Source organism: Triticum aestivum, chromosome 7D (assembly GCF_018294505.1).
Source record: "Triticum aestivum cultivar Chinese Spring chromosome 7D, IWGSC CS RefSeq v2.1, whole genome shotgun sequence".
NCBI classification, from domain to species: domain Eukaryota; kingdom Viridiplantae; phylum Streptophyta; class Magnoliopsida; order Poales; family Poaceae; genus Triticum; species Triticum aestivum.
The window spans coordinates 28913566-28936803 of record NC_057814.1 but is presented as its reverse complement, the minus strand read 5'-3'; the positions used below and the strand labels follow the sequence as shown (position 1 = coordinate 28936803).

The 23238-nt window shown below is 47.2% G+C and overlaps 2 protein-coding genes across 2 annotated transcripts; both read left to right on the top strand.

The window, feature by feature from the left end:
- The first annotated feature begins 1494 nt into the window (after positions 1–1494).
- On the top strand, positions 1495–4620 carry LOC123163997 (calcium-dependent protein kinase 26). The gene is made up of 4 exons (XM_044581411.1): positions 1495–1644; positions 2011–2758; positions 2846–3142; positions 3718–4620. The coding sequence occupies exons 2-4, from the start codon at positions 2188–2190 to the stop codon at positions 4398–4400; spliced, it is 1551 nt and encodes a 516-aa protein (XP_044437346.1). The 5' UTR covers positions 1495–1644; positions 2011–2187; the 3' UTR covers positions 4401–4620.
- A 203-nt stretch (positions 4621–4823) lies between these two features.
- LOC123163996 (actin-histidine N-methyltransferase) lies at positions 4824–11760 on the top strand. The gene is made up of 16 exons (XM_044581410.1): positions 4824–4982; positions 5057–5153; positions 5234–5408; positions 5499–5604; positions 5708–5787; positions 5914–5946; positions 6409–6541; positions 7378–7489; positions 7697–7777; positions 8068–8138; positions 8945–9001; positions 9349–9420; positions 9746–9991; positions 10552–10664; positions 10773–10865; positions 11355–11760. Exons 1-16 carry the CDS (start codon positions 4905–4907, stop codon positions 11500–11502), a joined length of 1695 nt encoding a protein of 564 aa, XP_044437345.1. The 5' UTR covers positions 4824–4904; the 3' UTR covers positions 11503–11760.
- The last annotated feature ends 11478 nt before the right edge of the window (positions 11761–23238 follow it).

Here is a 23238-nt window from a genome sequence, read left to right as displayed (position 1 = left end):
GATGAAGGAGTTTGATGGTGGTTTAAACATTCTCCGCAAATCTCGGTTGTGCTTACTCCTCTTGCCAACGGCTTGGGTTCTTTAGATGTTAGCTCCGCTGTTCCGTGTGGCTTATTGACTTGGTTTGCATTTTGATTCTACTTACACTAGCGCTTAGTTGGTCCGATCTTGTGTGTGTGCGCTCATGTGTATGTGAGCTTGGGGAAAATATCTGGTGCACCGGAGTTTGTGGTGCTACCGGTGGACCGAACTCACATTATGTTTTTAAAATGTTCAAAAAATTCTGAAAAAAATTTAGCACATTGACACAACATCAATGTAGGTTGTCACAAAAATTCAAGTCAAAAATCAAAACACAACTTGAAAAACAAAATGGCAAATTCAACACTGAATATTATATAACATAACTTGGGCTTATATTCAGCCCATTATCACACTGATGTCAACTTTGTCATTTTTGCATCTCAAAAAGTATTTTAATTTTTTATACGGAATTCTACAACATCATACATTGATGTTGAGTTAACGTGCTAGATTTTTTTTCAGATTTTTTAAAATATTCTGTGGCATCCGGTGCACCGGTAGCACCACAAGTGCGGGTGCACCGGATACATCCCCTGTGAGCTTGCCTTGTAAGCTAGTTCGACACTTTGTATCTTTTTTTGACACTTTGTATCTTTTGATGTTCAAGGTATCATTAATTAAACCCTTAAAGGTGAAGAAGACGAAGATATATTTATTCTCTCCATGAACCGTTAACGAAATATGCAGATTATTACGACCATGTGTATGCGCTGATTCGGCACTTTGTATCTTTTGACGTTCAAGGTATCACTAATTGAACCCTTAAATGTGAAGAAGACGAAAGCATATTTATTCTCTCCATGGACCGTTAATTGGAATGTGCACATTATTACGATGCATGTGCGCGCGATTGGCGCCAAGTAACGGTCGGCATCACGAAAATCCAAGCCCCCAACACACGGACAACTTTTGGTTTCAACTCTCAATATTAAAACCGCACGATCATGCTAATCCAAACCCATGATGCATTGATGATTGACTCCGAAGCCTATGAATCTAGACACACATGGCACTAATAAACAACTTGTCACAAGAGAGTGAAAGCAAGACAAAGAGCATACTCCCAAACCCAATTGCCTACCTCCAAAGGCATACTAGTAGTTTTTTCCCTCAACATTGGCATACCAGTAATTGTCACAACAAGGGTGACAAGGCAACATCAAACCAAAACCAAACCACATGATTAGCAAACATGTAAATAGGATGATGATGATTAGTTCCCCCAACATATACCACCAATGGGTTTGTCATTGTCATTGTCAAGATGCTATAATTGCTTTTGTGGAAAGAGGATGATGACACTAATAAACTACTCCTACTAACCGGGCTCCATTTCCATCTGCCCCCCCTAATCCCCTCCCTACCACAGGTGGGCCCGGGCCGCCGGGCCGGGCCCACCACCAACGGAACCAAACAACACGAGCTCCCTCCCCCCCTCTCCCTCTCCACCCCCTGCCCCCCGAACGCCGCGAGCTGCTGGTGGGAGCTGCTGACCTCGCCTCGCCGCGCCGCCGGCGACGCTCCCGTCCCCTCCGCCGCCGCCGCAGCCCCTCCGCGCGGGTGAGTGCCCTCGTCCCCTCCGCCCCTCCCCCGTCCTTAACCCCACGCAGCGGCTCCGGGGGCGCTGCCTCGGGCGAGCGAGCCATCTCCAGCGCGCGCGCCGGGCGCCGATCCGCGCGCCCCAGGCCGCGGGCCGGGCGGCCGAGCGAGCCCTTGCTCGGGAGGGAGCTGCCAAGCCGGGCGGGCGGGGTTCCCGCGGGGTTCGCGCCGGGAATTTTGAATTTCGTGGCGGTTTCCCAGGACCGCCGCCGCCGCCCCCCGGAATCCTCGGTGGATTTCTGCTAGGTTTTCCGGAGGCGGTTTCCGTGGGGTTCGAGTGCTAAAGCTTGCCTTTTTTTCCCCCGCTCTTCTTCCTCCTCCTCGCAGATTCAGCTGCCCGTCGACCGGCCCACGGCCACGGAGGAGCGGCGCTGATTGAGGCCGCGAGATTCGGGGTCCTGCCAGGGGCGGGGGAAGTCTCCGGGGCGATTCGGGGGAGGCCTCGTCGGATCCCGGCGGGGATTCAGCGGCGGGGGATTCCACTGTGGAGAACCCCTCCTAGGAATGGCCGCTGGCGGCGCCGGCGGCGCCAAGTACAACTCGTACAAGGCGCCGGGGCTGCGGGGTGCGATACTGGAGGCGGCGCACGCCTCGTGCCTCGGCGACCGGTACGCGCTCGGGGAGCAGCTCGGGTGGGGCCAGTTCGGGGTCATCCGGTCCTGCTCTGACATGGTCACCGGCGAGGCGCTGGCCTGCAAGTCCATCGCCAAGGACCGGCTCACGTCCCCCGACGACGTGCGCGGCGTCCGGCTCGAGATCGAGGTCATGGCGCGCCTCTCGGGCCACCCCAACGTCGTCGACCTCAAGGCGGTGTACGAGGACCAGGACTCGGTGCACCTCGTCATGGAGCTCTGCGCCGGCGGGGAGCTCTTCCACCGCCTCCAGGAGCGCGGCTGCTTCCCGGAGCACGAGGCCGCCACGCTCTTCAGGTACCTCATGGAGGTCGTCGCGCACTGCCACAGCAAGGGGATCGTGCACCGGGACCTCAAGCCCGAGAACATCCTCCTCGTCAGCAAGTCGCCGTCCTCGCCCATCAAGCTCGCCGACTTTGGCCTTGCCACCTACACCCAGCCTGGTACAGTTGATTCACAAGTCTGATCACCTCTGGATTAGTCAAGTCTGGTGGTCTTTGGAGGCTAAATCGGGGTTTGGATTTTGTCAGGTCAAAGACTGAGCGGCACGGTGGGGAGCCCGTTTTACATCGCGCCGGAGGTGCTTGCCGGCGGGTACAACGAGGCTGCCGACGTGTGGAGCGCCGGGGTTATACTCTACATCCTTCTGAGTGGCATCCCGCCGTTCTGGGGGAAGACCAAGTCGAAGATCTTCGAGTGTATCAGGTCGATGGAGCTGCGGTTCCCTTCCGATCCCTGGGACAGGGTTTCGGATTCGGCCAAGGAGCTCATCACCGACATGCTGCGGCGCGATCCTAGTCAGAGGCTTACAGCCGAGCAAGTTCTAGGTGAGACAAACATCATCTGTTGGGAAACAACAGGATGCTCATAATTCCATTCCTTTCTACTAGTACATCATTAGCATCATACACAAGCTTAGAAGAGACCTTTGATTCTTGATGATTAGTGTCTATACCTTCATGCAACTGAACTGTTGATCAGAATGTAGAGATCAATCAGAATTCGGTTGATTAGTTTGGAATTGTTTACTTAAAGCTGGTTTGAATAAAATATCAAATCTTCACTGCTAAGTCATGAGCTAGCGCCAGCTAAAGGTTCAGAGTTAGGGTCATGTTCTGGATTTCTGGTAGAACCACTATGGTACAAATAAACAAGTCTGAATCTTTGCTGGCCCTTGAATGTTCCCTTTTGACAAATCACATGGTTGCTTCTTTATTAGTGTTGATTGATGATTCATCTCTGCCACCCTTGTTGGAATCTTGTGAATTTGGCTGTCATTGCTTCATTTCCAGACCTTACTGTGTAGTAAAGATCAGCTGTTAATGGTTTCCTTTCTCCTGATGGTAGTTTACAGTTGTTTACCATGTGGGGTTTATTGTCTAAACAACTGCCCTTTGTGCAGAGCATCCCTGGATACGAGAACACACCGACGATTCGCGCGATTCCTGCGGCGGTTGCCATGAGATCGGCCTCGGGAGGGAGGAGCCCGGCTCGTGCTCGTTCTCCACGCCGATGGCGACACGCAGCCGCGACGTGAGCTTCAGCACCGGCGGCCCGATCGCCTGCCAGGGCCTGTCGGAGGAACCCTGCTCTCCAACATTCTCCTGCAGATCGTCCTTCTCTGCGTTCAGCGCAGCCAGGGCTCCAGCTCCATCTTGCGGAGCCTTGTTATTCTCATTCGGCGACAGCCCCGAACCCATGAAGGATGCTGCACCCGTTGTGTCGATGCCAAGCTTCTCATTTTTCTGCGGGCTAGGGTCCGACGAGCCCGAGCCACCGGCGGCGGCGTCAGGCAACGACACCACGAAGGAGAATGAAGCTCATTGTGTCGAAGACACCGCGGCGGTGGGCCTCACGGCCGCCTCCTCCTCGGCTCTGACGAGGATGGCGGAGGCAGCCCTGAGAGGGGCGGCGGCGACGAGGGCGAACCCGTTGTCGCGCAGCAGGCGGAATCACACGATCGGCGCCAGCGAGGGGGGGCACCAGCATGACCTGGACATGGCGGTGGCCGAGTCGGTGATCCGGTGGGCGTCGTGCACGCACTTGTCCACCACCCTGTCCCTCCGCGCCTCGCTCGTGTGCTAGCATCGGCTCTCCACCGGCGTCCGCCATGGGAGCGCTCAGAGTTTGTTCCTGTAGCCTGCCTGTCTCTCTGCTTGCACTGCGATGCAAGCCGGCGAAGTGAGATGAGATGAGACGAGATGAGATGAGAAGAGATTAGAGATGAGTGTGTCACTGTCACTGTCACCCGTAGTAGAACGAATGTAATCTGGACATGATGATATATCCATATATTCTTATAGTAGATCGCCGAGTGTTTGTGGCTGGTGCCAAGTGATGATGTGAAATTTTGGTTTGGAACTCACGAATTTCGCGCGAAACGGGTCGATTTACGGACGGAGAAATCGCGGGAAGAGAACCGTGTTTGAAGCCTCTGCGGCTGGAGAATTCGTTGGTGAAATTTGGAGAGGATTTGACCAGAAATTCGAACGGTTTCTTATATTGCTTTCCTTTTGCTTGAAAGAAGTTCAGACGACAACCCCCAAGTTGGAACTTGCTCTGCCTCGCTCGCGCATTTCGTCGAACACCATGTCGTCGTCCGACGCCGCCGCCGCCGCCCCGCCCGACGACGACGCCAAGCTCCAGTGCTTCCTGCAATGGCTCCAGGTCGCGCCCTCTCCTCCCTCCCCTACCCCCCCGGTTCCCGTGCTCTCCTAAACCCTGGCCGCTTTCCACCGCAGGCCAACGGCGCCGACCTCCGCGGTTGCACGATCCGCGCCTGCGGCCGCAAGGGCTTCGGCGTCTACGCCACCGCCCCCGACGCAGCCGCCGCCGACGGTAACCGTTGCTCTTCTCCCCCTGCCGGAGGTTCTGCACGGCCCTGATCGATCCGCCGCGTTGGTTGGTTGGTGGTGCAGGGGTGGTGATGGCGGTGCCGCTGGACCTCGCCGTCACCCCGATGCGGGTGCTACAGGACCCGCTCGTTGGCCCGCGGTGCCGCGCGCTCTTCGAGGACGGCGGCGTCGACGACCGCCTCCTCGTCATGCTCTTCCTCATGGCCGAGCGCCTCCGCCCCACCTCCCTCTGGAAGCCGTGAGAACCCCACCGCAGCTCACACCTTCCCCCGCTCTCAAGTCTGAAACCACTGTTAAGCTTTGGGGATTCTGCTCGTTGCGTCTGCAGGTACTTGGATGTGCTCCCGAGCACCTTCGGGAGCTCCGTGTGGTTCGACGACGAGGAGCTCGCCGAGGTGGAAGGGACGACGCTGCACCGTGCGACCGTCATGCAGGTTCGTCAGTTGAAAACTGCACACTGCTGCTTTCGTTCTGTGGTGCACTGGGAATTGGGAGAGTGCATTGGTGGGAATGAACGCACTGGTGGTTTTGTTTCAGAAAAAGTCACTACAAGCATTGTTCAATGATAAGGTGAAAGCTCTGGTCGAGGAGCTTCTACATATCGATGAAGCAGGAAGGTCAGTTATGATTTTGCTCCATGTTGCTATTGCTACTAGTCTCTTCTTACATATCTTTCCCATGCGTGCTGTATAAATAGCTTCCTTGATCGTCTTAGTGAATGCGTTTGTGCTGTCGGTTTGCAGCTCAATTGAAGTGCGGTTTGAGGACTTCCTTTGGTATGTATCACTATGGTTTGTATTTACAGTATTAATGGAAGAGTACGAGTCTTAGTTGATACCATTTGACCTACATGACTTCTCATGGTAATTAATATGTGGAAGGTCCCAATTTATAAATGATTTAGCCATACAAACAGCGCCATACAAATAGCTGGAACAAATAAGGCATTTGTCATGCAAATAGGTGAAAATGTTTTGACACCTAGCAATGTATCATCGACTAACCTTGCTTCTTTTAGCAACAACCAAAGTGAAACCTTTATTGGTATAAGGAATCTGTACTTAATTAAAATGACGGTTTCAGCGGCCAGTCCTTCCCTCAGATATGATGGTTTAACAGATATTAAATGCTACATGCGCGAACGTGCAGATTAAACATCCCAAATGAGGCCATTTATTTATTTGCAGGTTTATTTCTCTTTTCTCCCCATACTAATCAGCAGTATGTGTTTATGACAGGGCAAACTCGATTTTCTGGACTCGAGCGCTCAACATCCCATTGCCTCATTCATACGTTTTTCCGGGCTCACTTGATGGACAGCAGATCAGAACTGGGGAAGTTTTGGGTGATTCTGATCTCACCACCCAACAGGTTAGTTGCAACTGTCCTGAACAAGAACATGCTAGGGACTCAAGTTTAATTATAAGTATTTGTCATGCATGTATATTAGCTTTCCTCTGTTATAACCGCTGGTTCTGGATTCATTTCTTATGCCCAACCTTTGTGGAATATGGCCAAACATTAGTGGAACTAGTTAATGAATGTTTAACCACAAAGAGAAGAAGCGTAGCTACTATTCTTATCACTATCAAGTATCAACTATTTACTGTGGTGACTGGTGAATAGTCATAGACTTAGGTGCAACTTACGTGCCCCGCACATCCTAGGATAACATTGAAATGACACTACCGTCAAAAACATTGAAATGACACAACTAGTGGCATTTGTTTCTGCTGTCTAAACTAATTATCATTTTAATCTGGTTTTTTTTTGGGGGGGGGGGGGGGGGGAGGGCGGCACAGCAAAACAGTTGGAAAAATGCAGGTTTAGAGCACACTGATTTTTATCTGTAAGAACTAGAGAACTGATTCTGATTAAATAATGGTTTCCTGTAACTGCTGAAATAATGGGTATCCATATTCCGATTATTGCATAAGTCATACCGAATAGTTCAACTTGTAAAACATAGTCTAATTATTGAGTGTCAAAAACGCTCTTATATTATGGGACGGAGGGAGTACCTTAATACTCGTGTATAGCAATACTTGGAAAAACTTCTTGATGATTAATGGGCCAGTGTCAATCATCGACTCATCATATATAATTATGGCTTCTGGCATCTTATTTTAATTTATTTCAATAAGCTAATTGCTATTTTTCATTGATATCTTATCTACCAATCTACAATGCTTGCTGTTTATTTGCAGGAAACTGACACTACAACAAAGAATAGTAGCTGCGACGAGAATTCTGAATCTCATAATATGGAGTCAATATGGGTCGAGGGCCTCGTGCCAGGAATCGATTTCTGTAACCATAGTAAGAGTCGAAAGTAAAGTATATGCATTATATAAATTTAATTATTCAGTTGACAGGACATATTGGAGGATATCTACATTTCAACAACTCCTTCAGTTTGTATTTGCCAAGAGTTGAATTTCACTAGTGATGAAGAAAGTGAAGCTTTCGCTATTAAATAACCGTTGCTCTTTCCTCATTCTAAGCTAGCTTGATTGTCCTCTCTAGATGTAAAGGCTCTGGCGACATGGGAAGTTGATTCGGAGGGAAATTTAACAGGAATTCCTGCTTCAATGTACCTCATACTTGGTAATTATGCTGATCCAAAATTTCTATCCCATAGTTCTTCGTTAAGCTTTCGTTCAAACTTATTTATATTAGTAGATTACAGTTCCCACTATGATTGTGTCTTCTTCTTTGTGGAGGCATATTGCTCAGTAAAATAACAAAAAACAGCATCGGTCTGTTGTGTGTCACTCAGTTACAAGTGGCCATAGGGATCAGTGTGCCAGCCTCACAGCATATGGTGTTTTCCAATTTAGACAGTTTAGCAATGTCACTGATCTACTGATCTAACTTTCCTTTTTTTCTTCCTGAAGCGCAAGCTGGTAAAAGCTCTGTTGAGACTGGGACAGAGATCTACATAAATTATGGCAACAAAGGAAATGAGGTACAATTATTAACAAAACTAATCTTAAGAGTTGACTTTATCAAGGTGTGAATAAGATTTGCTGTGATGAAAATAGCGAGAACATGCGAATCTCAAATCATAAACTGACACTAGATGTAGGTATGGTATAGCCCACCAGAGACAGCCAAATATTACCTATATACTAAGTATTTCTTTTCTTGCCTTCACTTTATATAACAATTCTTTCCATTATTATCAAATTTCCTGGTGTTAGTATTTGTCACCTGTCTCCATACTTTTTTTATATCACAGTTTAGCTAGTACACATCATGGTACATTTCTTCTAGAACAGTAAAACTTCTCACATGAAGATTCTTTGGAGTTGCACACACAGTTACACGTGGGGTGAATACCCCAGAGAAGAATATCATGTGATTGAGGTCTCACAGCATGCATAACGAAAGGAGAAATATTTGAATGGGGGAAGTACACACTCCAGTCCATGGGCCCGGTGTTCATTTTGTATTGTCCATTGGATCTGTGATTTTCTACATGGATTTACTTTCGATATACATATGCTAGATTAAGAGTGCATATTTACACTAGATCTTTCAGGGTACAGACAGGGAAGATACTTCTGCACCTCATTGGTGAATAACAAGAAGTTTTACTACTATGACTATCATGCTTGTTATTGAGAATCTGTAGTGTGTTTCATGATTTACCATCTCTGCGTGGGTTTGAAACAACATGCAGTCATTAAAGATATCAGCAAAGTCGCCATGATTTATGTATGGTTATCAGAACAAAATTAATGAGGAAATGTATTTTGTGTTTATCCGCAGGAACTGCTATACCTATATGGATTTGTGGTTGACAACAATCCAGATGATTATCTCATGGTAACCCTCACATTGATGTATGTGCTAAAAGTTTGTAATAAATCTGTAGGATATATATTGGGAATCATTTTCTGGTTAACGTATAGATTGCATGATAAATGTGATCCCATTAAAGTGACTGATTACAACGAAACAAAAAGAACTGGCTCACACTAAAAGGAGGAACATGAAATTCATTATTCACTGGGATTTTAGAATTAGGAAATAAAGTTTGATAAACGGTACATCAATGCCTTCAGCGTCTTCTAAGTTTAATAATAGATCAATACCTTTTTTAAGAACCTCTTATAGCATATTTATGTAAGAAGTAGCTGTTTTATCCTCTGATTTCCTTGCTTTAACTGCAGGTTCATTATCCAGTAGAAGCTCTTAGACAGCTTCAGTCTGCTGACATTAAAATGAAGCTAATTGAGATGCAGGTACAATTATGTGTTCATCTTCTTTTGAACTTACAGCAAGCGTTTATCTTGTATGGCTTCAACTATGTTCTATTTAGATGAATTTACCCAACACAAAGTTTTCTGGAATTGAGTCGAAATTTGATTGCACTTACTATCTATACCCTGCCGCCTTTGATTTATCTTGTATAGGGTATTTGATATTTACTGAATGGCCAAGTTTTTTTTTATTTAGAAAAAACATGGCTCGAGATTGTGATGACTTTTCTAATGAATTCAAGCCATCTGAGCAGCTGTTGCCACTTGCCATCATGGCTCTCACTTTGTATGTATTTAATGTTTGCAGAAGGCTGAATTGAGATGTCTTCTACCTACAAGTTTGCTTGATAGGGGATTTTTCGGAACCAGTACCAGTTCTGGTGAAGATGATGATAACAAGAAAAAGCATTTTTCTAGTTACAGTTGGAGTGGTCAACGCAAAGTTCCATCATATCTCCAAAAAAATGTTTTCCCTCAAGAATTTTTAAGTACTCTTCGCACAATTGCCATGCAAGAACATGAACTTGAACAGGTTGCTTCCCTGCTTGGAGAGGTTGGTGTTTTTCTTTCACATACTGTATTCTGAAGTATAAACAGCGTGGGTTGACTCCTAGATGACAAACTGGGTACTCTGAAAACAAAAGATGTAAAGTGAGTATTAGCTTCATATTTTAGGCATCATGCTACATTACCAACTGCTGGATGAGATGATGAGCTCCTTATATTTCTGTTTGGAGTAGCTTTACTATCTATCATTATTGGTGTTAAAAAAATACCATAAAAAACATCGTTGTAGACCATCTGGTTAACCTGTTAACAAGAGTGCCTGCTATAAAGACACACAGTTAAACCTGTGTATTCTCCCTTTTTTGAAGAGTTGTTCATGGAGGAACGGCGCTCTAGTTTCTTATCAATTTGTTTCGTTTGCTGATCTAACTCATTTTGAATTAGATTTTTGTTCTTAGCATTATGACATATGGCTTTTTTCTTTAAAAAAAAGGGCGAGTCAGGAACCGTTTTAGGATGCATTGCATCTGGGCTTGAAGGACAGTAAGTGTTGTCTTTTTGTGATCATCTGGTTTTGAGACCCTTCTTTGAACTTGCTCTTACTAGGTTGGGTCTAGTGAGGATGGAGAACCATCTGATGCAGAGATCAAAAGCGCTATATGGGAGGTGTGCGGTGATAATGGAGCGCTAGGATTGCTTGTGGATCTTCTTAGGGTGAAGTAATACAAACAACTGACTCCTTTTTCCTCCTTCGTGTGCACTTGTTATATTTGATAGAGCCCTGTCAAGTGTGAACAGTTAGTTGATCAATCCTTTCATTTTGCAAGAATGGCTGAACTTGAAGAAGGCACTGGAACAGAAGCATCTGACAGTCAACTGCTGGAGAAATTTGATTCCAATGATCCAGACGACTCCTCGAGGTAGGTTTTTTTATGTTGCTGGGAAGATGCCTGTTTTTATTTCCAATGCTTACTCTTCTTGTATAGATCTTAACATAATATAGTTCTCCAAATTTACTTCTGGGCACTAGCAACAGTGACTATTTTAAGAGCCACAATAAGCAATGTGTTCTTGTGGAGAAAGCACTCGATTGCCACAGTGTCAACGTGAGCAATGTAGCTGATATTGCTGGAATGCCGCCTGATATTTTCATCGTCCAGGGAAAACTAGAAATATGTTTCATTCGTTACATCAATCAGTTCAATTGCCTAACCGCTTTGGTTCCTGCAGTTATCTGTACATAAAGAAGTCTGTGTAACTGTATTGTGCCGTAAACAAGTGATTGACTCAAAACCGCACAATACGCTAGTTTCTGATCTTAGCTAGAGTGCATGTTTTGTCAGCATTGCCCTTTAAATCTGCCACGACGTCGATGATTTCTTACTGTTTCCTTGTCCTCCTTTTCACAGTGCAACCGTCGAGAGCATCGAAGCGACGAAGTCAAGAGTGAACAGAAGGTCGTGTATAGTGTACCGTAGAGGGCAGAAGCAGCTGACGAGGATGTTCCTCAGGGAGGCGGAACGTCTTCTGGAGCTGTCCGCGGAGGAGCAGATATAGAGACTTTGCTTACCTGGTACAACATGTGTTGGTAGCGACACATCTCTAACAAGACTTGTGTTGATCCGCTTTGGAGAAATATATTTGCTCCACCCAAACTTTGGACAAATATTGTCATCCTTGTATTGGGTTTTTTCAGACTTAAAAATAGGATCACACTCACACAAGGAAAGTGTGCACTAAATACAATCAGTATGCCAATATATACATAGAACGCGACAGCTGCCCATCAAGCTCACTTTATTTAGTCTGATAATATGACTAATGCCTTTATGCATTCCCGTGGGATGATTGTCATCATAGATTTGACGTCTTTTGTCATCTCCTCCTAACTTTAGGGTGAGGGAGAGGGTCATATGATCCATTTTATGATGAAGTTCATGTTGCGGACAAGTGGACCCTCCTATGAAAGCCATGTGCTTGCACCTCTCGAGAAAGTGGCTGTTGAAACACACAATGCATCAATATCATCTTCTCTAGCTACCGCCAAGATGATGTTCAGAAAGAAGAATCATCACCTTGTCTAGAAATCTCCAAGATGATGTTAAAAAACAAGAACCAAGATCTTGTCTAGTTACTGCCAAGATGATGCTAAGAAACAAGAACGAAAATGGGCGGAATATAAGAGCCGGTCAGTTTACTCTAATATCAAAATTGGCACTATGATAACGAAAAAACTTGTAGATATGGTACGATGAAGGTGATGTTTGGTAGAGAAGAGTTGCATTCTGATGCTCAGCTAAGTAAAAGCTGCATTCTGATTCTTAGCTAAGTAGTCGGCTAAACGGATGGTGCAAACATCTTGTGAAACTTGCGATGGTGTATATAAAGCCCAACACTGAAGAAACTTACACTAGTAGAAAACAGGGCTTTCGTTCGGGCATGGCAAGCCCATTAGTCCCGGTTCAATCACGAACCGGGACCCATAGGGGCATTCGTCCCGTGAGCCCAGGGGGCCGGCCGGGGCCTCGTGGGCATTGGTCCCGGTTCGTATGGACCCATTTGTCCCGGTTCTAGGCACGAACCGGGACCAATGGTCCTCGCTCCTGGCTCACAACAATTGGTCCCGGTTCGTGGCTCGAACCGGGACAGAAGGCTGAGCTTTAGTCCCGGTTTCTACCACGAACCGGGACAAATGAGTTGCCTATATATACCCCATCGCCACAGCAGAGCACTCCACAGTGCTCTGTTTTTTCTGGCCGGCGAGGGGAGGGCATTTGGGTGCTCTAGCTCACCTCCTATGCACATGAGGTGTTCGATGAAATGTCTGAGCCACACTAGTTAATCTTTCTCCTCTCGAAACTCGACCTCCGAGCTCCATTTTCCCCGAGATTTGTCTAGGTTTAGCGGTCCGTCACGTCCCGTCCCCGTCTTCACCGCCGTCGGTCGCCCGCGCCGATCTCGTCGCCAGCACCACCGTGGTGGGCCTCTTGTTCTTATCTTCTTTCTGAAAGAAAAAAAAATTCTTACTTTAGATAGATACTTGTCTAATTTTGTTACTTTTATTATTCCTTCTTATTACATAGTGCGATGGTTTTGGTATCCGCCCCCGTCGGCCCTCGTCCTGTCTATGATTCGGATGTGGTATATATTATCTTTTTATAACTATTTGGTTCATTTATTGTTCATGACAAATATGCCGACCAACGTGACATAGATTTTATTTATCTAGGAGGTGGTTGAACCGGAAATTCCAACCGACCCTATTGTCGAGAGGTTAAATTTAGTTGAAGAAGAAAACAATTACTTGAAGGAAAAAATAAAAAAAATTGAGGAGGAGAAGATGATATTGGAGTTGCATGTTGCGGATGACGTCGATGATCACAAGATCAAGATGGATGCAATGCGCTTGAAGATTAGAAAGATTAGAAAATATGCCATTCATACCGAGGCTTGGTATCATTATGCCGTTGGATCAATTGTTACCTTGGTTGCGATTATGATCGCATTTGTTTTCGCATTGAAATGTTTTACATAGTTTCAATGTATGGTTTAATTAATTAGATGCTCTGGAGAGCTATATGTTCTTAGATGAGAACTATGTATGTACTTTGGTTTTAATGTGATGATGAACTTCTATTAATTTGGTCACTTAATTATCTATTCATGATGTTCTGTAATGGTTTTTGACACACTTAATTATATATAATGCACGCAGATGAACCGACAATGGATGTACGGTGACAGACACACCTCTGAGTACATTAAGGGCGTGCATGATTTTCTCGAAGTGGCTGATGCAAACAAGCAAAATGGTTTTATGTGTTGTCCATGCCCTACATGTGGGAATACGAAGTCTTACTCTGACCGGAAAATCCTTCACACCCACCTGCTTTACAAGGGTTTCATGCCACACTATAATGTTTGGACGAGGCACGGAGAAATAGGGGTTATGATGGAAGACGGCGAAGAAGAAGAGGACGATGACAACTATGTGCCCCCTGAATATGGTGATGCTGCAACGGGGGAAGCTGCTGAAGATCAAGAGGAACCAGACGATGTGCCCAATGATGCTGCAAGGGGGGAAGCTGCTGAAGATCAAGAGGAACCAGTGCCCGATGATGATGATCTCCGCCGGGTCATTGTCGATGCAAGGACGCAATGCGAAAGTCAAAAGGAGAAGCTGAAATTCGATCGCATGTTAGAGGATCACAAAAAAGGGTGTACCCCAATTGCGAAGATGGCAACACAAAGCTCGGTACCATACTGGAATTGCTGCAGTGGAAGGCAGAGAATGCTGTTCCTGACAAAGGACTTGAGAAGCTATTGAAAATATTGAAGAAGAAGCTTCCAAAGAATAACGAATTGCCCGACAGTACATACGCAACAAAGAAGGTCGTATGCCCTCTAGGATTGGAGGTGCAGAAGATACATGCATGCCCTAATGACTGCATCCTCTGCCGCGGTGCGTACAAGGATCTGAACGCATGCCCGGTATGCGGTGCATTGCGGTATAAGATCAGACGAGATGACCCTGGTGATGTTGACGGCGAGCCCCCAGGAAGAGGGTTCCTGCGAAGGTGATGTGGTATGCTCCTATAATACCACGGTTGAAACGTCTGTTCAGAAACGAAGAGCATGCCAAGTTGATGCGATGGCACAGTGAGGACCGTCAGAAAGACGGGAAGTTGAGAGCACCCGCTGACGGGTCGCAGTGGAGAAAAATCGAGAGAAAGTACTGGGCTGAGTTTGCAGCTGACCCAAGGAACGTATGGTTTGGTTTAAGCGCGGATGGCATTAATCCTTTCGGGGAGCAGAGCAGCAATCACAACACCTGGCCCGTGACTCTATTATGTATAACCTTCCTCCTTGGATGTGCATGAAGCGGAAGTTCATTATGATGCCATTTCTCATCCAAGGCCCTAAGCAACCCGGCAACGACATTGATGTGTACCTAAGGCCATTAGTTGAAGAACTTTTACAGATGTGGAATGGAAACGGTGTACGTACGTGGGATGAGCACAAACAGGAGGAATTTAACCTGCACGCGTTGCTGTTTGTAACCATCAACGATTGGCCCGCTCTCAGTAACCTTTCAGGACAGACAAACAAGGGATACCACGCATGCACGCACTGTTTAGATGACACTGAAAGTATATACCTGGACAAATGCAGGAAGAATGTGTACCTGGGCCATCGTCGATTTCTTCCGACCAACCATCAATGTCGAAAGAAAGGCAAGCATTTCAAAGGCGAGGCAGATCACCGGAAGAATCCCGCCATGCGTACCGGTGATCACGTACTTGCTATGGTCAATGATTTACACGTAATCTTTGGAAAGGGTCCCGGCGGACTAGCTGTTCTGAATGACGCTGAGGGACACGCACCCATGTGGAAGAAGAAATCTATATTTTGGGACCTACCCTACTGGAAAGACCTAGAGGTCCGCTCTTCAATCGACGTGATGCACGTGACGAAGAACCTTTGCGTGAACCTGCTAGGCTTCTTGGGCGTGTATGGGAAGACAAAAGATACACCTGAGGCACGGGAGGACCTGCAACGTTTGCACGAAAAAGACGGCATGCCTCCGAAGCAGTATCAAGGTCCTGCCAGCTACGCTCTTACGAAAGAAGAGAAAGAAATCTTCTTTGAATGCCTGCTCAGTATGAAGGTCCCGACTGGCTTCTCGTCGAATATAAAGGGAATAATAAATATGCCAGAGAAAAAGTTTCAGAACCTAAAGTCTCATGACTGCCACGTGATTATGACGCAACTGCTTCCGGTTGCATTGAGGGGCTTCTACCGGAAAACGTCCGATTAGCCATTGTGAAGCTATGTGCATTCCTCAATGCAATCTCTCAGAAGGTGATCGATCCAGAAATCATACCAAGGCTAAGGAGTGATGTGGCGCAATGTCTTGTTAGTTTCGAGCTGGTGTTCCCACCATCCTTCTTCAATATCATGACGCACGTCCTAGTTCATCTAGTCGACGAGATTGTCATTCTGGAGCCCGTATTTCTACACAATATGTTCCCCTTTGAGAGGTTCATGGGAGTCCTAAAGAAATATGTCCGTAACTACGCTAGGCCAGAAGGAAGCATCTCCATGGACCATCAAACAGAGGATGTCATTGGGTTTTGTGTTGACTTCATTCCTGGCCTTAAGAAGATAGGTCTCCCTAAATCGCGGTATGAGGGGAGACTGACTGGAAAAGGCACGCCAGGAGCGGACTCAATAATATGCAGGGATGGGCATTCTTGGTCTCAAGCACACTACACAGTTCTACAGAACTCTACCTTGGTGACCCCGTATGTCGATGAACACAAGAACAGTCTGCGCTCCAAACACCCGGAGCAGTGTGACGACTAGATTACATGTGACACTACTAGGAAAAGGCTTGCTAGTGGCGCACCAGTTTTGCCTACTAATGGCGCACTACTGGTGCGCCACTAGTACCACGCCATTAGAATTAAATACTAATGGCGCACCCCTGGTGCGCCATTAGTATCTGGTATACTAATGGCGCACCCCTGGTGCGCCATTAGTATCTGGTATACTAATGGCGCACCACGCAGTGCGCCATTAGTATAGCCCACCGTGCGCCATTAGTATGCCTCCCAGGGGCCATTTACCCATGTGCCTTGGCATACTAATGGCGCACTAGGGGGTGATGCGCCATTAGTGTCCTTTCTGCAGTGCGACATTAGTGTGCTGAGTGGTGCGCCATTAGTATGAATATTAGGGATTATTTTCTTTTCTTTTCTGATATTTGCACATGTTACAAAACATATTACTGCACATAATATAGAGAGCACAACATATAAACAGCAGATTTATCGAATACAATAGAAGATTAGTCTCCGAATACAATTCATCATATTAGTCTCCGAATTTCAAATACCGAACAAAGTTATAACATTACAAGTCTCGAAACCGTGAGTAGCGAGTTTGTCTTCACATTACAAGTCGATATCGATCATCTAAACTACCATCACATAGAAGAGAGCTGCGGTCATCACGATTAGCATCATCGCGATAAAACTGGTCTTCATCCGGTTCCTCCTCCGCTCCCTCCTCTCTCCCGCTAGATAGCGCGCGTATCTAACTTCCGCCTCCGCCCTAGTGGTGTACCCTTTGTAACTGTTACCGCTGAAACGGTGAACCTGTCTCCGACACTCCTCCCAGTCGTCGTAGACTCCGGGAACCTTACCCTTGTACACGACATACGACGGCATCTCTATATATGCACTAGCCAAACAAAACGTTAGTAGCAATTCACAGACAATACATAAGCAATATATAAGTATGCAACAAAAGGATCGGAAGAGAAAAGCAACACATTAATAGCACGATTCATGGTCCTACTAATAAATAGCATCGATTACATATAAGTTGAACGACTGTCCAAACCAAAGAGACATACAAGTTCATTAAAGTTTAATATTACAACATGAGCCAATCGACATTTCAGAACTACATAGCATCACTACTTTCGACTCGACTCAGGGACCGGAGCGTGGATGAAGCCGCCGTCTTTCGTGATGGTCATGAAATCGCGGGCGTTGTCAGCCTGCATTTGTAGCGTTGTTTCTATCTCACTGTTGGACGGTTGATGTCTGAGATAGAACTGCCCCGAGGTACGAAGGACATCTTGATGGATGATTTCCGCAAACTCCGACTGGATGCGAAAGAATTCTTGTCTGATGTCCGCGTCCTGGATTGCCGACAAGCGTGCGGCCCAATCTTTGAGATTATTTGGTAGCAGAAGGTGATTATGGTCCCGTACGATCGCCCGCATGTGATGGAGGGCGTAGTAGGCATCCTTCTGACCGCCAGGCGGCTGCTTGACGCAGGAGAACGTCGTATTGTGGCTGAAGATGTGCTTGCCGTACTTACGAACTGGCCTGCTGAAGGTGCCTCCAGATCTGGCGTAGCCGGGGAGAACATCATCAAGAACTTTCTTGATATTTGTGTAGTCTATCTTCGACTGACGGTCCGGGTCGAAATACGTGGCCATGGAATATTTCGGGCTTAAGAGGATGAGTGTGCAATGTGTGTCACTGCACAAAACACGGAATGTTAGAAAAAAAGAACGATCGAAATCTAAGAAATCATATGTTACGGGGCGGTGAGGGGATGACTTACTCGGGAAAGTAAGGCACGAGGAAGTTATCCTTATCTGGGTTTGCCAGAATGACGCCTTCGAGGTATGAACTCGCGACTTGCCGGTCCCCAGCGCTGCCCAAGATCTTGGCACGCATGTAGAAGGGGTCGACTATCACGATGTCCGGGGTCTTGTCTCTAATGATCCGCATCTCCATACTCAGCGAAAATAGCCGAACGAAGGTGTAGTGCAGCGGATGAAGGTTAAACATAGCGAAGATGTCATCAAACCGCAGGACGATCGTACCCCCGATGGCGCTATCCACAAAGCCCTTGCCCTCTGGCACCTTGGCCACGAAAACCGGGTATGCCACATCATTCTCGGAGAGACGCCGCTTCTCCAAAGAAAGAACACTGTCATGCAGACTCCGCATAGCACCGGTTGCAGCATTGAGCAGATTAGTCGGTAGCATCGGCCTACCCGCCACATGCACCCTCCTCGAGATATCCTTAGGTGAAGGTGGCCCGTCCTGAGCACGGATCGTACTCGGTGCCGGCTGGCTCGCACCGCCCTTGTTATTCTTTCGTTTCCGTCCCTTCTTCCTCATCTCCTGTAATGGGATCGAGTTCTGCTCAGAGACCGCCTTCTTGAGTGTGTTGGGGCTGATAATATTCCGCACCTCGGCTATCTGAGGCTCGGTGAAGGCGGCAGCTGGAGGCGTCTCCTGAGAACTGAACGCCAGACGACGCCTGTTGCAATTGGGTTTCTCCGCGGTACCAGCTCGATCGCGGTCGTCTTTTTCAGGGTTGGGTTCTTGAGAAGGAGGCCCGAAGAATTCGTCACCGTACCCATGTTCGGCAAAGTACTTATCGACGTTGGTAAATGTACCGTCGTCGTTGGCGTCATCGTCCGGATCCTGTGCCATATGCATGTCCGGATCCTATGCCATAGGGATGTCCGGCATGTCCGGTAGCGTTGCGGCGGTCTTGCCATGGCTTGGCGCCGGCATGACTGGCGGTGTTGTCTGTGGGGTGGTGTCCCCCGCCCCCAAACGAATCTGGCTCTTCGGCCAAAGCAGGGGCCAGCTTACGCATGCGCTGAGGGTCATCACATCATCTTCGTCGGCCCCAGCGGGTCGAATCGGAGGTAACAACTCGTCGCAGCCTGGCAGCACCCGAACCAGTTCAACCCTATACACGGTGGGTGGCATCGGATTACCGTGGAACACGGGGTTGCCTAGTTGAACGATTCTGCCCTTGGCGATATTGATCAACTCGCCGCCCACGAAGTGCAGGAGAGTGCATGGAACGTCTGCGGCGCCCTGCGAAAACATGTAGGGCGTCAGGGATGCCCAGTCAAAGGCAAGGAGATGAAGTCATCGGCCGAGAGGCTTAGTTACCGTGATGGCGTCGAGCTCGGCTAATGTCGAGGCACCGCCAACGGCGGGCGTGCAACTGACGGAGGGGCCGCTTGCTGCCGAGGTGCCGGCCGGCGTACACCCGGGTGCATTAAGCTCCAATGCCCGTGCCGGCGCCGGAGACACCAATACCGCCTCCGCCGGAGACACCAATGGCGCCGCCTGCGCGTTGTGCGAGTTGCTGGCCGTGAAGCTGGGAACCGGGGGCGGCCCCTGTTGGCCGCCCGCAATCCACGCCTGCAGCCCCTCAATCAAGCTAGGCACAATGGCGGTGAGCGTCGTTCCCAGTTGTTGTTGCACTTGCTCTTGGACAATCTCCGGAATCCGCGCCACTTGTGCCTTGAGTTCTTGAACCTCGCGCGACTGGCTTTCCGAGCTGGTCTTTTTCTCCTTTCGCCCACCAGCGTTATAGTATGACGACCATTTTGTGGACAAGCCTTTGCCGGCCACACGACCAGCTGACGACGGCTTACTGAGCTTATCCTTGTTTTTCATTATGTTCAACGCCCTATTTAGAGTGCTGTCCCAAGCTGGGGAGCTCTGAGACGACCCCGCGCTACTGCTTTCAGTCTCCTGCGGAAGGAATGTGAACCATTTAGAAATTTGGCTTCATTAACTAGAATGCAACCATATATGTAGCTAATTACGCGGGGGTGTATTCCTTACCAGAACTTTCTCAAGCGCCTTGGTCTTCGGATCCGTGGTAAGCTCCTTTGTTACCGGGTCCTCCTTGTACCGGGCCCTGACATAGTTCCTGGTCTGCTTCTCACGGTATTTCTCGAAGCGGGGCGGTAGGCCTTGCTCGGCACGCTCCGCGTCCTCCTTGTCCCATATAGGTTCCGCCACTCTGTAACCGCCGGGACCGAGTTTGTGGACCCCTAAGTTCAAGTCCCGCATCTCTTTCCCCCACTGACTTGATTCCTCGGATGCGCCGCTCTCGCACTTGATCTTGAACTCCTTGTAGTCATCTTCGCTGATCGAAGGATTTTTCGCCTTGATCTTCTCATAACTATCACCTTTGTTAATCATTCTCTTCACCGCGCTTCTCCAAGTAGACAGGGCCGTGCTCATCTTCGTGAGGGCGGCACTGTTCACTTTATTCCCTGAGAGGCGTGTGTTTGCAAACTCAGCGGGGAACTTGTATCGTTCGTGCAGCTTCGTGAAGAGGAGGTTGCGCAAATTCCCTCGGTCCTTATGCCTTAGGTTCTCGGTGTTGATCGAGACGGTGCTCCGGAGAATGCACCCGAGCTGAACCGAGTACCCCTTGACTAATTCTTTGGGCGCCGTTGGATCCCCGTCGCAGTTCACTTCAGTAAATTCCTCCTTGACGGTGCCGAGCACGTTCGGGCGCCGGTCCTTCCGTTGCCTCTTCGGTTGGCTGCCATCTGTGCGTGCGCTGCCATCATCAGTGGTGGCATCCTCGGCGGCACCATCAGTGGTGTCATCCCCGACGCCACTAGGGGTTGTGTAGTCAGGATCGGTGTCTTCCGCGGCGTCCTCATAGCGGTGAGGTTCTTCCTCCATCTCCTGGGACAGCTCCCAGAATGCCTTGCCGCCCGAACCGCCGGCCTCATCGTTGTGGGCCATGTTTCGCTCTAAATAGGAAAAAAGTTTGGTCAAAAAGTTGGTTATTGTCAAGGAACAAGATCATGGTCTCATCATTTAGGGTTTGTCGACACCGAGGCATCCTAAAAGCTAAGCTTTTATCATTTAGGGTTTGTCGACGCCGAGGCACCCTAAAAGCCTAAGCTTTCATCATTTAGGTTTTTATCGACACCGAGGCACCCTAAAAGCCAAGGTTTTATAATTTAGGGTTTGTCGACTCTAAGTTGGGCCTAATCACTTGGCTCTATTGCCACCTATGGTTTAATGCAGCAAGAATAAAGGGGCAGTTGATCCTACTTAATTAAGTACTAAGATACCCCGGCCCATGCATTAGTCGCAAGTACCCCATATGTCCTATTTTTAGCAAAGTCATGCTAAAATTCACGGAAAATTTCAGCATGACCTTTGCTGAAAATAGGACATATGGAGTACCCGAATTTGCCGGAACGGAAGTTAATCGACATTCCGGCAAACTCAAGGGCCTCTCGGGGTACCTGCAAAATCATCTCTTCCTTTCTTTCTTCAGTTTGAAATAGTAGTGGCCATGGTGATGGACACAGAGGGCCAAATTGCCAGCCAGATTTGCCTTAAAGATATTGCTGAATCATTGTGTGGCATATGCTTCTCAATTCTCATCTGCTTTTCCTCAGAAGAGAAAATCTCATCTGCTGGACCATGACCAAAGCTTGACTTGACTAGATGGTACTTATACTACAGTGCACACTGAATTCATTCAGTTCACTCACACTTGCTTTGTGTACTCATCAGTAAAGTGAAGAAAGAAGAAATTTACAGCTAGAAAGAACAGTACAGGTACACCAAAAGCAGTGTTTTTGTCCCAACCAGTACAGGTTGTACTACTAGAAAACAGAAGAAATTTACAGCTATCCTAATAAAAACTTACAACCTGCAAGGAAACTAGAGATGCACACAAGTAATGGCTTAGTAAGGTGGATGCTTCATGAGGGGCACCGTTTTATAGGATCTCAACCACAGGGGAATTCTTTTTTAAAAGAAGGGTACAGTATCATGCTTATTAATTGATAGTCATGGTAAGTGAACTACTCGAATCTTACATTTCAAGATATTCTTCAGTGCTATCCATCATGTGACAGAACAGTATGTAAGATACCTATGCCAGATAGTGAACTGCTCGAAGATTATCTTTCAGAGTGTTATTCAGTACTATCCCTCATAAGGATCAACAGAATTTAAGATTTCATACCTATATCAGATAAGTTGACTGCTCAAGATGGAAATCTGTCATTGAGAAAACATTTTGTTACAGGTTTTATAGTAGGTGAATACATGGTGTATGAGTGGAGGACATACTATCAGCAGCAGCAGCAAAACCAACTGACTGTTCTAAGTTGGTAAATCTATTGTTGGACTACAAGGCTTGTAAAGATGTTAGGGGTTTGCAAGTGCAAAGTCTAATCTTGAAAAAATATTCATCTAAAAGTCTTTAGCACCTGCATTTAACCGAGAATGTGCTAGTATCATTTGTTTAACAGGCTTTTCCAGGAAGGTGCTAGTGTCACATGCAGACAGACAAGTAGTAGATCCATGTCAGGAACATTATCAGGTAACCAGGCTGATAGAGATTAGGCTAAAACATAAATGATCACAAAATATTCAGCAAGAGGAACAATATCTGAGTATGATGGCCTACACTAGTTTTAGTTAAGCCACCCAACCGAAAGAAAAAAAATCTGGAAGCATCAGCTTCACTAGATTGGAACAACAGTAGACAAGTTTATAAACTGGCAAATTTGCAAGGACATTAGTAGCGTGTGGCACATTGGTAGATTACTGTGTCCTCTCTAATGACAGATTGCAGCTAGTATTATCAGATATTCAGCTTCATGACTGATAATTGTTGAGCATCCTCTGCACACTTCAAGTGCACTTGACTTCAGCTAAACAAAAATTGACTAGTGAAACCAGTCATACATGCCAAAGTGAAGAGCATAGTCTGCATTAAGCAGAACAAAAGGGGCATGCGGCAGTTTGCATCTAAGTAACTTGCATCAACGTCCTATGAGATACTTGCATCAAGTAACTTGCGTCTAAGTTACTTGCGTCTAAGTAACTGGCATCATTCATCCATCTAACAAATTAAAAAAGCAATACATTCATCCATCTATCCAACTGACACATCGATTCATCC

Excerpts from the sequence above, each read along its gene's own strand:
- LOC123163997 (XM_044581411.1), top strand. The coding sequence starts at position 2,188 with ATGGCCGCTGGCGGCGCCGGCGGCGCCAAGTACAACTCGTACAAGGCG. Across the intron at positions 2,759-2,845 it reads TGCCACCTACACCCAGCCTG|GTCAAAGACTGAGCGGCACG; the intron begins GTACAGTTGATT and ends GGATTTTGTCAG. Across the intron at positions 3,143-3,717 it reads TACAGCCGAGCAAGTTCTAG|AGCATCCCTGGATACGAGAA; the intron begins GTGAGACAAACA and ends CCCTTTGTGCAG.
- LOC123163996 (XM_044581410.1), top strand. The coding sequence starts at position 4,905 with ATGTCGTCGTCCGACGCCGCCGCCGCCGCCCCGCCCGACGACGACGCC. Across the intron at positions 4,983-5,056 it reads GCTTCCTGCAATGGCTCCAG|GCCAACGGCGCCGACCTCCG; the intron begins GTCGCGCCCTCT and ends TTTCCACCGCAG. Across the intron at positions 10,665-10,772 it reads GTGGATCTTCTTAGGGTGAA|AATGGCTGAACTTGAAGAAG; the intron begins GTAATACAAACA and ends TCATTTTGCAAG.